Source organism: Danio rerio, chromosome 3 (assembly GCF_052040795.2).
Source record: "Danio rerio strain M-AB ecotype USA chromosome 3, GRCz13ab, whole genome shotgun sequence".
Lineage (NCBI taxonomy): Eukaryota > Metazoa > Chordata > Actinopteri > Cypriniformes > Danionidae > Danio > Danio rerio.
The window spans coordinates 33,319,490-33,335,000 of record NC_141023.1 but is presented as its reverse complement, the minus strand read 5'-3'; the positions used below and the strand labels follow the sequence as shown (position 1 = coordinate 33,335,000).

Here is a 15,511-nt window from a genome sequence, read left to right as displayed (position 1 = left end):
GAGGCAAATGTGCTACCCACTGTGCCACTGTGACGCTCATTTTAAAATATGACATAATGAATATTAATAATGTTGGTGACTTATTATTGTCTTTTTTTCATATTGTTATTTATTTTATTATATTATTATTATTAGCATTTTTTTGATGTTTTCTTAAAACTGTGATGACTTCAATCGCCGGACACGGCGGCACAATGTGGTGGACATGTATGAAACCAATGTAGTGCGTCTGAAGGGAAAAATGTGTTTATTCTGTGTTTTATATACAGTTGAAGCCAGAATTATTAGCCCCCTTCAAATTTTTTTGCTTCTTTTTTAAATATTTCTCAAATAATGTTTAACCGAGCAAGGAAATTTTCACAGTATGTCTGATAATATTTATTCTTCTGGAGAAAGTCTTATTTGTTTTATTTCGGCTAGAATAAAAGCAGTTTTTAATTTTTTAAACATCATTTTAGGGACAAAATTATTAGCCTCTTTAAGCTATTTTTTTATTGATAATCTAGAGAACAAACCACTGTTATACAATAACTTGCCTAATTACCCTAACCTAGTTAACCTTATTAACCTAGTTAAGCCTTTAAATGTCACTTTAAGCTGTATAGAAGTGTCTTGAAAAATATCAACTCAAATATTATTTACTTTCATCATGGCAAAGATAAAATAAATCATTAGAAATGAGTTATTAAAACTATTATGTTTAGAAATGTGTTCTTCTCTCCGTTAAACAGAAATTGGGGAAAAAATAAACAAGCAATCTAATAATTCAGGGGGGCTAATAATTCTGACTTCAACTATATATATATATATATATATATATATATATATATATATATATATATATATATATATATATATATATATATATATATATATATATATATAATTTTGGAAAGCTAAATGGTTTATAGTATATGTTTGTGAATGTTAGAGTATAAGGGTGTTTTCTAGTACTGGGTTGCAACTGGAAAGGCAGTTGCTGTGTAAAATATATGCTGTATAAGCTTGCGGTTCATATTGCTGTGGTGACCTCTGATAAATAAAGGGACTAAGCCGAAAAGAAAATGCAATTTAATTAAATGAGGCTGGTCACTTTTTAAATAGTAGCTCATAACAAGTACAGTGTAAACAATCAATGCTACTGATGATTAATCTACCTTGCAGCTAAACATCTTATGGGAAAGATCTTATACCTAAATACCTAAATAACCTAAATAGGTGACAAACCAGACAGCGCACTGTTCGCTTCAGTTGCTGTAAAGACCTTATAATCTGACTAAATATGGCTGTGTTGTCAGGCCTGTTGATGAAAGGATCCCAGAGAGCCAATCATGGGTGACAGCGCGAGCACAGGAGATTTCTCAAAAAGCAGGCAACTGGAGTCCAGAGGGCCAACATCCAGATGACACCACAGACAACAGAAGGCAGTCTCAGGTACACACAGTCCGTCCTGTCCAATTGACAGTATTTGAAAATGCCTGAATGGATGAAAATGAGTTTAGGGCAGTGAAATATAGATAAACTAGAGTATGCAATAAAACAATACAATGTAAGAGCCACTGTTTTATAAAGAATGGATTCTCCATCAGCATAATAACTCTTTTACAGCATGATAATCACTTGAGCTGGAAAAATGTCACACCATTGGACAATTCAGTGGATCAATAATGTTTTTTTTGCCTTTACAAGACAGCGTATCAGATATTCGCAGTCTTTTATGGAGGGTGTCCACTGGAGCGGTTTGTTTTCATAAACCTGAATGGCGAGGTTTATTCTATCTCTCATTCATGTGCATCTCATTGTCAGACAGCAACAAAGCCCTTTCTCTGTTGCTGAGTAAAAATAAAATTCAGCGGATTTTTCTTCCACTCTCTTATTCTCTTTCTTATATTTTCCCTTAGTCTGTGTGTCCTTCTGTTATCGTTTATATTATTTTATTACTTTCACATGTCTGCTTTTGTATGGTGAAGCTCATGTCATTGAATATATGCATTCATATTCGGCTGCCTGGGAAGGATGTTTAAGCCCTTCCGCAGTCCTGAGTGCCATTGTACTGAGGAGGTGAGACACTCCTGCCCAGCTCAACTATTCATTCAGTTTATGACAGCTGCTTTAATCCATATGGTAGATTATTTATAAGGAAGGCTACGTATGCAGTTTAAAAAAAAAATATGACACAGAAAAGCTTTAAAGTAATTTAAAGTAGAGATCAAAACTAGAGCACATTTTTTTTTACTTTTTGATTTATGTTTTTTTTTTTTCATATTTTGAGGAAACTTTCCGTTTATATACCATCCTAGTAGAACAGTGCTTTAGGGTGTTGAGGTAAAGGAAGGTAAGGGTAAGGTTTCAGTCACTTTAGAACAGCTCATAATCTTGCTAAGTCAGTGAAAACTGCAAAGTTAGGGTGCTAGTTACATGCAGGAAGTATACTTCCAGGTTTCAGATAAACACCAGAAGCTGGTCGGTATCAGAAAGTGTCCTATAATTTTAGATCAGTGATCTTTTTCAGTTATCATTTTAAAGTTTTTACATTGTGCTTTAGAATATGTGAAACTCATGAAATATGGAATATATATGAAAGTCATGAAATGCTTAAAACTGGTAATTTGTAGGTACCGATAGCCCAGTACATTGACAAATAGACTTTAACAATTCTATGCGTAATCAATAAAAAAGGTCGGGAGAATTTTTTCTTCAATGTCAAAATTATTAGTAATATATTGGATACATATGAATAATTCAATGCAAAATGCGTTACATTCAGGAGGTGCGCAACAATTTTCATTCCCTGACTTCAGCTTTTATACACAGCTGATATTAACAGGTGGAGTTTAGTGGAATTTATCACCTCATCACTTCAATCATTCTCCAGTGCTCCGTTGGCCCCACCACAGACATACGCCCTCTTTTTCTACGAATTCTCTGCACAACATTAAAAGGATAAGACTTCTCAACTGCAAATATTCTTTATTCAGTTTTAACCCGTCTATGCTCACAGAAAAGTTTAGCTGCAGAGCTAAATTTAGTTTTAGACAATCAGGTCTTTGCTTTTTTATCAGCTTGATCTACTTCTGCAAGAATGCTTCATTAGTATGCAAGGCACATCACACTCAAGAGAAGATGTTTGGTTAATATTTCACCTTAGCAATGAGCTCAAAATAGGTTGTTCTCTAATTTTGATCTCCACTGAATACAGCTAGAGCTTGCATGTACAGTTCACTTAATTTGAAAACTAAAAAAATGAAACATATCTAATCAATCTCATATGGATCAAAACATATTTGACTTTTTTCTATGGAACACAATTATACACTTTTTAAGACTATCCCGAGCATCCTTTTCAAATACTAATGACAATGACTACGGGATCTCCAGGTTGAAACAAAAGTATGTGGTGCCATATTGTAGTTTAATGACTAAAACTGAGGTATTATTTGCTTTATTAAAAAAAAAAAAGAAAGATAGCAATGTCTGATTCATGTTTGAATTGGATCGGATTTTGTAAATTCATTCAACTATTTAGAAAGCCATTGTTCGAATCGGTGCTTAGTTTCTTTCCGTGACTCAATCCATTTACAGCCCTGAGTTTTTTGTTCTTTTAAGTTTAAGTCTTAGAACTTCAGATAATTTTCGATTATAATGCACAAATAATTTAGATCACTCTTAAGACACTTTTATGGCTCATTGCTAGGTCCACAGAGAATCAGCACGTGCAGAAATCTGCAGATTTCCTCAGATTGAGTCTATGTATATACTTGTGTTAGTGTGTGTACATTTTTTATTTATTCAGTTTCACTAATATTATTGTGATAAAATAATAATAAAATGTTCAGTTGATTTATTTCCAATACAGTTTGTAAAGTAATACATGCTGTCTTTTAGTAGATATATTATGAGAGGCTCGCTTTGTTTACCAAATAAGTGGATGTAATTCATATTTGCATTGTAAACATTAAATAAAAGTAAAAAATATATTACTTGTTGATTTCATATATCAAGTTTTTAGTTCTGATTCTTCTAAAATCATTCCGCAGATTTTTTTTTTTTATAAAATTCTCCATAGAAAAAAACAAAAATATCTGCAGATTTTGTCACTCCCATCGATTTCAAAGACTTTTATTTAAATTCATGGAAAAGAGGCCACTAGAAAATGTTGTGTGCCACAAAAAGAATAAAGTTGCACAGGTTAGAAGAATCCTACCTTTAGAAAGGTTTGCATTCTGCAATAATATAACGTTATTACAGTACATTGCACAACGGAACAGCATTAGCATTTCTTCCCCTGCGGAATGTTAGTAGACGAGAGTCTAGATTGTCTCCCGGTCTTCTTTTGATAAGCCTAATATTGAAGCCCTGCATGCATTCAACCATCTAATAGCATCAGATCCTACATTTTGCAGAAGTAATATTAGTCATGTATAGAACAAAAGCTGGGGCAGGACTGTCCTGCTACTCTTGCATCTCCCCACAGGGTGAAGGGAGAGATGAAGGTGGAGATGTCCACCTTCCATTCACTATGCTTAGGCCTGTCTCCCAGGCCCCTGGCATTTCACTCTTGCCTGCTGTCCCTGGGCAGTCATGCATGGTCTCCCTCTGTTTCTGCAGACAGTAGAGATGAGAGAGATGGGGCGGGACGGGTACTCGGACACAGAGCAATATCTGCCGATGGAAGGCCATGGCAGGGCTGCTTCCATGCCTCGACTCCCAGCAGACAACCAAGTGAGCGCCTCATCCTGTCATTCCTTCATGTTTCTCCTCCTCCTTTTTTTCTACCCCCTTTTCACATCCATCTTTCCTTTCCTGACCCTCCAGACAACCCACTTCCCATTTCTGCCTATGCATTAAACAAAAGTGACCGGTTAGTCAGCTAAGAGAACCAATTTTAGAATCTGAAATAGACTGATGTCCTGTACATGCCATTGTGAGTCACACTGACAAGTCAATTATCTTAAGTGGCTAAGTTATATCCTCAATAGATGGCTGAAAGATGCATTCAATCAATTATAGAAGAAAAGTAGAAGCTGTTATACGAGTATGAATTCATTTTCATTAGGGGGTCATATTTGTTTATATACTTTGGATTATGTAGTGTGTCACTTTCTAGTAGTGTCTCTATCAATGAGAATATTTTAAGAATTGATAAGAGTATGCCTTCTAATTGTGCAATAATAGCAACAAATATGGGCCCAAAACAGACCCTTGCAGCACTCCTCAAGAAAAAAATTTTTCATCAGCAACCCTGTCATAAATATGCATTTTAAGTATTTGTAATGATCAAAATATGTGTTTGATGTGATGTATTTAATAATACATAATTTGCATTCAAACATGCACTTAATATAATTGTCTAGATATACAATATCTAGCATATTACAACATGCACCTTCATTACTTATGATGCATATTTGATGCAGGTCTACAACAGGGAAGAAATAAGTCTTTTGTTTGTTTGTTTTCTTTCATATTTCTCACTGTTGGCCTTTGCGTAGCCTCCTCTTCATTCATACTGACCCAAAATAGACTCCACTTCTCCTCTACACATTATACTAAGCAGTATGTCACATGAGTACTACATCTGAATGTCCTATATTCATAAAACTCTAAACCCAGATGTCATACTGCATCTGCTGGGAATCTGAAACTTGTGCATATTTTGCTGTGGGAGCTGACAGAATAAAGCAGGGTTGGGTTTGCTTCATTTTTTCCTGAATAAATCTTTTCATCCTGTCTCCTTAAGTATTTTATTAGTATGTCAGTACTTCTCTCTTTCTCTTTGCCTTTTTCACTTTGAGCCTTTAAATTTATATTTTTTATTTTGGATTTGGCTAACCCTGACTTCCTCGATGTCCCTATATTATCCTTGCGTAGTTCTAAACTTATACATCAAAAATTTTTGATTACTTTACGCATAATTGACCACAATCTTTTTTCTATTTTATTAAGTCCATGTTTTAATTGCATTTCATTCAGGATCATAAAGTTCAGAAAAACTGAAAGTGTAAAGTAAACAGTGAGTTGGGAGTTGGTACTGAAATGTGGATTTGTGTGAGTATGTGTTTGTGTGTGAGTGTGTGTTAATGTAGAGCAGCATTCAAAAGTTTTGGGGTCTGTAAGATTGGTATTTATTATTATTTTATTAAGGGGCACCTATGACAAAAATCATCTTTTGGGAGCTGTTTGGACAAATCTGTGTGTAGGTATAGTTTGTCCACGGTCATTTAGGGGTGATATAAAGACAAAAAGTATCTTTTTTTTTTTAATTTCCTGATGTTAAAATAGGATCCAAATCTCTCCCACTTTGAGGCCCACCGCAACGTGACGTAGGAGTGCGGTTTCCCAGTCCACTGATTTGATTGACACTACGTATTAACATGTCTCTGTATTAACACTTATATCAACAAAACAGGACTTGGGCAAAGCAACTGGGATTAAAAAAATCGGTTGCGATCATTCATCATAAAATGTGATCAAGAATGAGTTTTACGAGTTTAAAACGTATTTAAAACAGTGCATGTCTATAAAGTCAGAAAAATCGATTCGTAGTTCATCACCACAGCTGTGTGTCAGTACAATTATAAAAGAAGACACTTCTATCCCGCTTTGTTGGTGTTAAACCAGGTTTATTTTGTAAATTAACATAACGAATATCCATACAGCAGTGGATATAACAGTGCAAAGACATTGAGTGACTCATCATTGCAGAAAGGCTTGAATTAACTCCACAACAAATACATCAAATAATCATTAGTAAGGTTCTTACTGTAGTATTTCTCACAAACGTTAAGTGAGAGCTGCTTCCTCCATGTCTGTCACTGTGCTGTTTATCTGGCACAGCTGAGGTGGAGATTGAGGCACAGTCAGACAGGTAAGTGGGAACGGTGGGAAGATCGAGCATTAAAGGCACAGGCAACAAAAACAGCTACAATGTGTTCAAAGCAGAAAATTCTAATGTTCTGAAAGCTATAATAAATAATCTGATGGGTGTTTTGTGCTGAAACTTTACAGACACATCCAAATGATTAAAAGTCACAAAGACATTGATAACGTATCTTGTAGTAGCTTGATATCTCAGGCTTGAGAGATATGAAGTTAGACCTGGGATAAAGTTTTAAGATTCGGAGGGCTCTGAATACTAATACTGAGAATTTTCAGAACAGTGAGATGCAAAATACAAACTCAGAACAGCAAAAAAGTAAAACAAATCAAAATTGGGGAATAAAACTTGACAATAAATGAATAGGTATTTCTTATTCTGTGGTGAAAACAAGCTTCCATAGTTCTGCTTATTTTTTATTAATCAAAGCATCCAGACTAGTAAATATAGCACTGACATTTTTTCTCACACTGGTAATAACTGTACTTGTTTCTTGATTATTAATTAATCATCTTAGAATTATTACTGAAGGATCACATGGCAATAAAGACTGGAGTAAAAGTGCTGAAAATCCAACTTTGAATCACACAAATAAACAATTATTCATGTAAATTAAATAAACAACCTTTATTTCTAAAATAAGCATTCTAAATTGTAATATTTTCAATACAAATATTTTACTGCATTTAAAAAAAAATCTCAAAGACCCCAAACTTTTGAATGGTGATGTGTGTTGTGTATTTTTACTCAAATATGCTGCAGTGAAGAAGTGATTTACATGACTTTTAGAAAGCAAACGGAAGATAGTGTTGATGGTGTGGTCTCCTGCTGTACATGTACTGTATGTGTGTGAGCTCTCGGTGTGTTGTGTTCAGTGTACTGTTGCTCACTGTGTCATTATGTGTGCTGTACTGTACTGTACTGTGCCGTGTCTCTAACACTGCCTCTGGCCCTCAGTGTTTGTGCTGCTGTGGTAAGTGTTTTCTTCCGTCTCCACTGCTTCTGTGTCTAACCAGGTTCTCTGTGTCTCTCTTCTCTCTATTTATGTCTTTATATCTCCTTATCCCTTCTCCTCTTTTATCCTTGTTTACTCCTGCATGAATCCCCTTCTTCACCTTTCTCTGTCCTTCTCTCTCATGCCTGGGCTAATGTACCTCGTCTTGTCTAAATCTGGCCCTGTGTGCTTTGTGTATGGACATGTTTGTGCTGTGTCTTGTGTTTGTATGGAAATGGCTGTGCAGCAGCCACGGAGGAAAGGGCGTCACCGGGGAGAAAATCTCACTGTATGTGAATCACAATCACAATCATTATCACTCTAGATTTCACCCTATTCGACTCTATACTATACTAGTAATATTAATAATTATAATAATAATAGCAATAATAATGATGATAATGATTAAATAGAAAACAAAAAGTTTGCTTCTACAAAATGTAAGCTGTATTGCATTGTTGTGTTTCAAACAGAAGAGTCAGTATTTCGTCCACTGCAGATTATTTATGTTTATACTATGGGGCTGTTGAATGCTTGATTCTGATTGGCTCGTAAGCATTCTAGTGTATGCAATTATTTTCAGATAAAGCACAACTAAAGTAGTTGAGTACAAGTACTGACCACATTAGAGCTCTATATGCTAGATGATTTCAGTTGTTAAAGCAAGGCTCTGAATAAGATGCATAACTACACACAGGAGCTTTTAAAAAACAAAAACATTAACAAATACAACATCTGAACAGTGTGTTTAGGTGTGTTAACTGTAGTATTAAACAGAATAATTTACTCTGGTCTGTTGACTTTATTAGAACATAATGCATAGCGTTGTCGGTTATTCCTAACTTTATAATGTTGGATTCAAAATCAAGGTTAAACCACACAAACATACACACAAAATGATAAATTCATTAGATATTTAATTTCTTTCAGATAAATACTACTTCATTTTTTAAAACTCTTAAATGTATAGCAGTTTATATACCAAAATAAATCTTGTCGAGCATATTTAAAAATCATGTAAACTGGAAGTGGCTGAGACTTTTATTACAGTATAATTTAACTGAAGTTGAATATTGAGTAGGGGGCGGGGCTTTCTATTTGTGCATTATTGCCTGGCAGCAAACTAATGATAAGAGAGGAGTGGTTAAGAATATATAGGTGTCAAACTGACATCAACAGAGAAATACCGCCACACCAAATGCATAAGAAATTGGTCAGTTTTTTATTTAGATTATCAAAACAAACAATTTTTAGTGGGTTAACTTGCATCGATTAATTGTTTGCCTAAAGAATAACAATGTGAGCTAGCAAAATAATTATTGTATGTTTTGATTTCGCACAGACTTTAAATCAAGAATAGTTTGAGATATTAACCCTTTAATGCACAACATGGGTCTAAAGTGACCCGATTAAGTTTATTTTTTATATATCTTTGCAAGATTTAAACTTCATCACTTGGTATTCCAGGAATTCTTCAATAAACTTGTTTTTTTATCAGCTCAAAGCCTTGTATTATATTTTGTTTTTACTCTTTGAATATAAATTATTATCACTACCCTTTTAATGCACACCATGGGTCTAATAAAGCTATATTATTTTGCTGTGTTATTTCTATCATGGCTAAGCCTTTTTTTTTTGCAGAAAATTTGGGTTAAATGCATTTAGTTGTTTACAATTACAGGTTTTCATAAAATATTGTGTTAAATCACACATTTATGTTAAGTGCAGTTTTTATATTCGAACATCAATTTTAAAATAAATGTCAAAAATGACCCATATAGGACCAGGCCCGGATTGGCTAATAGGGAGGACTGGGAGAATTCCCGGTGGGCCGGTCCGTTTTTTGGCCGCGAGGGCCGGTGTCCCTAGCTCCAGAATCTGTTGCTCTCAGCAGTCACACTTTTTAAATATAATTTATTTATTTACTTGACCACAGCCTTCTTATTTATTATTTTACCGCAGCTCTGCTCTTGTTATCTATTTTCTCGTAACCTCGTGAGCAAGATGCAGCCTGCAGGTTAATGATGATATAACTAGATAAGTCACCATTCAACGTACAGCTGTGGTGGTACAGTGGTTAGCACATTAGGTTAAGATGTGGCCAACCAGGGTTCGGTCCCCGTCTATGAAGATTTTTTTTTTTTTCATTTTTATTGTTAAGACATAAAATACTGTAAGGGTTGTTGAACATTTGAAGTTCTAAAACAGCTGTTTTCTCAAAAAAAAAAAAAAAAAAAAGACGTGATATTGTAATTAGAAACTGAATTGGAAATGACCTTATTTTAAGATAGTCAGTGGTGAACTGAGGTGGGCCGGTCTAAGGCTTGAAACTCCAGGGCTGAAAAAGAGTCCCACTCCGGCCCTGTATAGGACCCTTTGCTGTTTCCTAATTGCTGCAAAAAGAAATTCATTTACTGCTAAATATTGTTCACGTGGCACATGTTTCACAACTAATCATGGCTGATTTGTTCTATTTGATGCTTGTAAGTAACAATGATATTACATATATATATACATATTTTTCTTGATGGAAATAAACATTTTAACATTTTAGACAGACATTCGTTTAAAGAATAAAACCAAAAATAAAATGCCCAGGGAAGAAGGCAATGACATCGGAAATGAATATTCATTTTAGATCCATGTTGTGCATTAGAAGGGGTTTTTATAGTTTGTACATCAAAGGGTTAAAACGACACAATTGTAGTTATATACAATCACTTTAGTAAGTAAAATTTGATGTGAGACATTGGTTAAGATTTTTAGTGATGATGCTGATAAATCATTGAATCAGTTCATTGATTTGAATGAATTCATTCATAAAGAAATTAATTGTCATGAAATAAATAGAGTAAAAAACAACGATTCACTAATTAGCCAGCATTAAGTCTAACACATTTCTTTGGCACTTACAGTAATAGTAGAACGTTGTTAATTACTATCTGTTACATACAGACACATTTTAGACTATGCGCAAATCAATTAGCAAGAAACTCCTGGTCTTCTCCCCTTTAATGTATATATGTTGTCTGTGTGCTCTGCAACACTCATTATGTGCTTTGTGTTCATGTGCATGTTATGTTTATGTGTGCATATCTGTCCACAGTTTTTATAGTGTGCAGTTATTTGTGCTGTGTGTGAGAGAGAGACCGTGTTTGTGAACAGAGACGTGCAGAGATCTTTAGGTGTTCAGTGGGTCACATGGGAAAAGAGGGACTTTTTGTGTTGTTGTTTTTCTTTATTGTTTTAGTTAAATAAAGTGTGGATGTCACTGTGTTACACACTGTAATATAGCTGTTGAAACACCCGATGAAGGCACAACTACTTCACAGCAAATAAATAAGGCTGTGATTACACTTGGCATTAAAAAGCGTCTTAAATCTGGATCTTCCAAATAATTGAATAGACAAGTTGAAACGTGTTTGTGATTGGATGTTATCCCATCAGCATGTCCTGGTTTGAGGGTAGTCAAGGATGCAATGTGATCAGCTTTCAGAATATAGTACATGTAATCCAGCCATCATGTCTGCATCCACAGATTAACTTCACACAAACTATTTTTATACCCGTAAGCGCATTGCGTTCTTTTTGTAGCTTGTTTGTACATAGAATATATATTTATTTTTGTAATAAACTTTTACTTTCTTAATGCATTACGCTACAAAAATTGTTTATTAATGGTTTCTTAGATACAGTTTTTAGCTGAGGGTACAATCAAGTTGGTAGCAAATATAGTGAACAGTCGCAGAAACATTTTTTCTTGCATATTCCACTCAGCAGAATCGATTAAATATTTTGTGGGAAATAGAGATCCAATTAGTTATCAAATACATAAACCACTTTATGTTAATGTGTAAACACTGTGTTCTGATTGGCTGTTGATCCAATCTGCTTCATGCAATCAAGGTGTTGCTGTTAACTGTAAACGCAGCCTAGATATATATCTAATTACTGAACATACATCTTAAAGAACTATAATTTGAGAAATGCAAGTATACTTTCTGTCAAATGACATTTAAATATAACACTGCAGAGCACAGTTTATGTTTTAAAAACTTCTAGCAGGGCTATTTAAATAAGCTAGCTATTATTATCACTTGTAGGTTTTCTGCAGGTTACACTCCAAATGAGCAGTATGACTATGAATGTTGGATTTCTACAAACGAGTCAGTGAGCATGGTTACATGCACACCTGATAACCATTGAAACTCTGTTTATTGAAATAACCCGTTTTATCAGTTTACAGGCAAATCAATAACCTGACGATGTAAGTAAATTTGTGTTCTAAGACTTTATTAAAGTCTCAGCACTGCATCCAAACTCGCATACTGTATAGTAGGTACTACATTTGGTTTGAAACTTCTTTCGCAACCACTAATGTTAACGTATGTTATTAAGTATGAATGTGCGTAGTATGAATGAAATTCAAACATACTACACCCACAGAGATTTGTCAAATGCGTCACTTTACTTCCATTCATTGGGATAGTAAAGTGTCCATCCGCTTCAGAATCTCGCCAGAAGTCGCAAGCACTGTTTTATGAATGTAACATTAAACACTTATTCTCAGGTTTCTACAATTGTACCAATGATTCAATGTCTGTATAAGACAAGAACATATATTCATCTTTTTTTTCAGCAAAGAAAAAAGTTAGAATTTCCAATATATCTCATTTTTGCCTACTGAGAAATAATTGCTGTGCCTGAATGTGGTTAAATCTGGCTTGAGGACGGATTTCTGTCACATACTACTTATGCAAACTAACAAAATCCAGGTTATGGCGTTTGCATGCTGGATGAAATCAGGGAAAATATTGTTGATCAGTTTATTCCTCATATAGTGTTTAATAGTGAAGCTTTGCCAAAACAGTCCAATAATTGCTTTTGTGAGAAGTACAGGTTATACTATGTATATAATTAGGTTGAGGGTTCAGGGCTTGAGCCACTGCAAACCACCTCACTCTGCACGTCCCTCTACCCGGACCATAAATATCTGCTGCTACCCCACACATCCTTACTGAAGCCTATTTTCTCTCTGTGGTGTGCATGGCTGTGAGAGGGTAGAAATGCATTTCTCCCTGATGTTGTAGCAGGATGTCAATTCATGGATGAGGATTTTGACTTTATAGATGCAGACCATGATGCATGTGAGCACGATTACCTTTGGTGTTATATTTATTCTGTCTCTCTGCTCTACTCTGACTTGTGCATGACGAATGGTGAATCTGTGCATTTGTTTGCTAGTGTCAGCCAAGATCTTACACAATCAAGCCACACCAACTCCCAGACCTACAGAACTGTAGTAGTGTGACCCCATCATACACTCAATTTACACCTGGTATTAATACATTGTCGTGCTGATACAGTCACACACACAAAAAAACATGTAGGAGTGTACATTTGGGTGGTTGAGTTGTTTATAGTTTTGTAAAAACCTTGACAGCTTTTTTGGTATTCTCTGATGAATCAAAGGAACAGTATTCATGTAAATTAATTCCATTCTTGCTGCAGAGAAGTGTTCATTTCATTTTTAACTGAGCAAAAATGTGTATAGGGATGTTTTTTAGTGCCATAATAAAATCACTAAACAAATGCTCTTGAAATAAAGATGACCATTTGGGTAACAGTTTATTTTGATGTCCCCTTTATACATTCTGTTGACTATAAGCAACATTAATGTTTACTAGTTGAAATATAATTGTGGAGTAAGTTAAGAATAAGTTAACATACATGCAAAATTACCATTGGGGGACCATCATAATACAGTGTTAATGGATATTAAGCATAAAGGTCAACTCAGGGTAGGGTTGGACACAAACAAGAGGCATTGCTGAAGAAAGTTCACACTGCATCGCCTGCATGAGGGGAAAAAAGTTGCACTAGAACACACCAGACAGACTACAGCCAGCAGTCAAATAGTGTCCATGTGGGTGTTTTCTTTCCTACAAACTCAGCCTCTTATTAAACAGAATTACCCCACAAATTATGTTTCATTAAAAAAAAAACTAAAACCCACTGATGCTCAAAACCACCAGACAATGCTTTATAGCAGACCATTGGCTGTAGTGACTAATTGCTGTTGCAAAGTGACTCAGGCTGTCTTTACACCTGGTATAAAGATACTTTTTTGTCAAACTGTCCACAAGTGGATGATGCTAAATACTGGTGTAAATAAGGTCTAAATGTTTTGAGCTTTCGCACTTTTGACCAATTGCGGGAGCAGTACAAAAAAAAATGTTCAGATAGCTTTTATCATCATTTTTCTCTGAAAGGACCACTTGCTCTCCATCCATGTGATCATGTGCAGTGTTGTATGGAAATGGACCAAAACAAAGTATTAATATTTCGCTGCACTATACCACAACACAACAATCATGAGGAAAATTGTAGTTGCTGTTTACTTAACCCTTTAACTGTCCCTCTACCAAAAGGTTGACCATGTTTTTACTGTTTTAAATAATGACTGTAGCAGTCATTTAAAGAATGACTGTTTTAAATAATGGCTTACACACAGCATTGTTAATTTCATTGTTAATAAGAAAAAAAAAACATAATACTGTTGCACTACTACACTTGATTTTGGTTTTATTGTAAAAAAAAACAGCAACAAGAAAACATGTTAAATTAGAATCTGAAATATGTTATGGCATACTTTTAAAAAAAAGGCTTTTTTGTGTTCATAATGTTTTATTTTGTGTCTTTAAATTAGTCTTACACTTCATATTTTCAGATTTGCCATAGTATATGTATTAAGGTATAAAGTCCAGTACTTTTACCATAAACCAACATATCAACCATTTGGTGGAGGCTGATATTTAAGAAATTATGGGATGTATTGAAAACAAATGCATTGAGTGTTAATTGGCGACATTAGGAGATAAGAAATGCAATCCAAACATTTTTCTTTCTTGGTGGGGTAGTTAAAGGGATATGCCAGTTTTCCAACACACTTGTAAGTTCTATTCAAAAATTAACAGGCATCACACTGGTCATTCCTATGAAAACATGATGAAATAAGAGGTACCGGTCTCAGGGAAATTAGAACACAAGTGGAAACAGTCATACATCTCAGCTGACAAACTGCTGCTACTGAAAGTTCATCATAAAACCAGGTAAATACAGACTTTAAAGTCAACAAAATTTCTAATTAAGACGTTAAAAAAGAAAAACTGTTAGCACTGATTATAATAGGATTACCTGGGACTGATTTTAATACCAGGTGTAAATGGAGCCAAACATTCAATCATCTGCCTGCCTTTACTAATAATACGGAAATGAAGCTCCCTTCTCAAATCTTCCAGTCCCATTAATTTTCAATAAACCGAAACCTCTCTCTTCCTTCGCTTCCCTTTCTTTTCTCTCCCTCTCTCTCTCTCTGTTCTGTGCCAACTCTCTCAGCAGCCTATCACAGATAACAGTCCTATGAAGCGCTCGGCTTCATCTTTGGGACACGGGCGTGCAGGACGCTCCATGCGAGGTGAGGATTATGCCATGGAGAGGGTTATCCCAGAAGAGGGTCACAGGCATGGGCATCGCCACCGAGACCGTAGTCACCGGGCGTCAGAACGCTCCCTGAGCCGATACACTGATGCTGACACAGGTTTGAAGCTAAACATATTAAACAGCAGTAATAAAATGAT

At 35.0% G+C, this 15,511-nt stretch overlaps 1 protein-coding gene across 17 annotated transcripts in view; it reads left to right on the top strand.

Annotated features, from left to right (window-relative positions):
- cacna1aa (calcium voltage-gated channel subunit alpha1 Aa) overlaps positions 1 to 15,511 on the top strand; it is a 156,179-nt gene that overhangs the window by 133,143 nt on the left and 7,525 nt on the right. For 10 of the 17 annotated variants that reach the window (XR_015479900.1, XR_015479903.1, XR_015479901.1 and 7 more), the window contains 3 exons: positions 1,299 to 1,434; positions 4,609 to 4,722; positions 15,270 to 15,471. Coding sequence is in view for 13 of the 17 variants with exons in the window: in XM_087242950.1 (XP_087099076.1) it covers positions 1,299 to 1,434; positions 4,609 to 4,722; positions 15,270 to 15,471 (452 nt within the window). In the remaining 4 variants the exon portion in view is untranslated. Of the gene's footprint in view, positions 1 to 1,298; positions 1,435 to 4,608; positions 4,723 to 8,118; positions 8,161 to 15,269; positions 15,472 to 15,511 lie in introns of all 17 variants that reach the window. The other 7 variants (XR_015479902.1, XM_087242955.1, XM_087242954.1 and 4 more) reach the window with 4 other exon arrangements.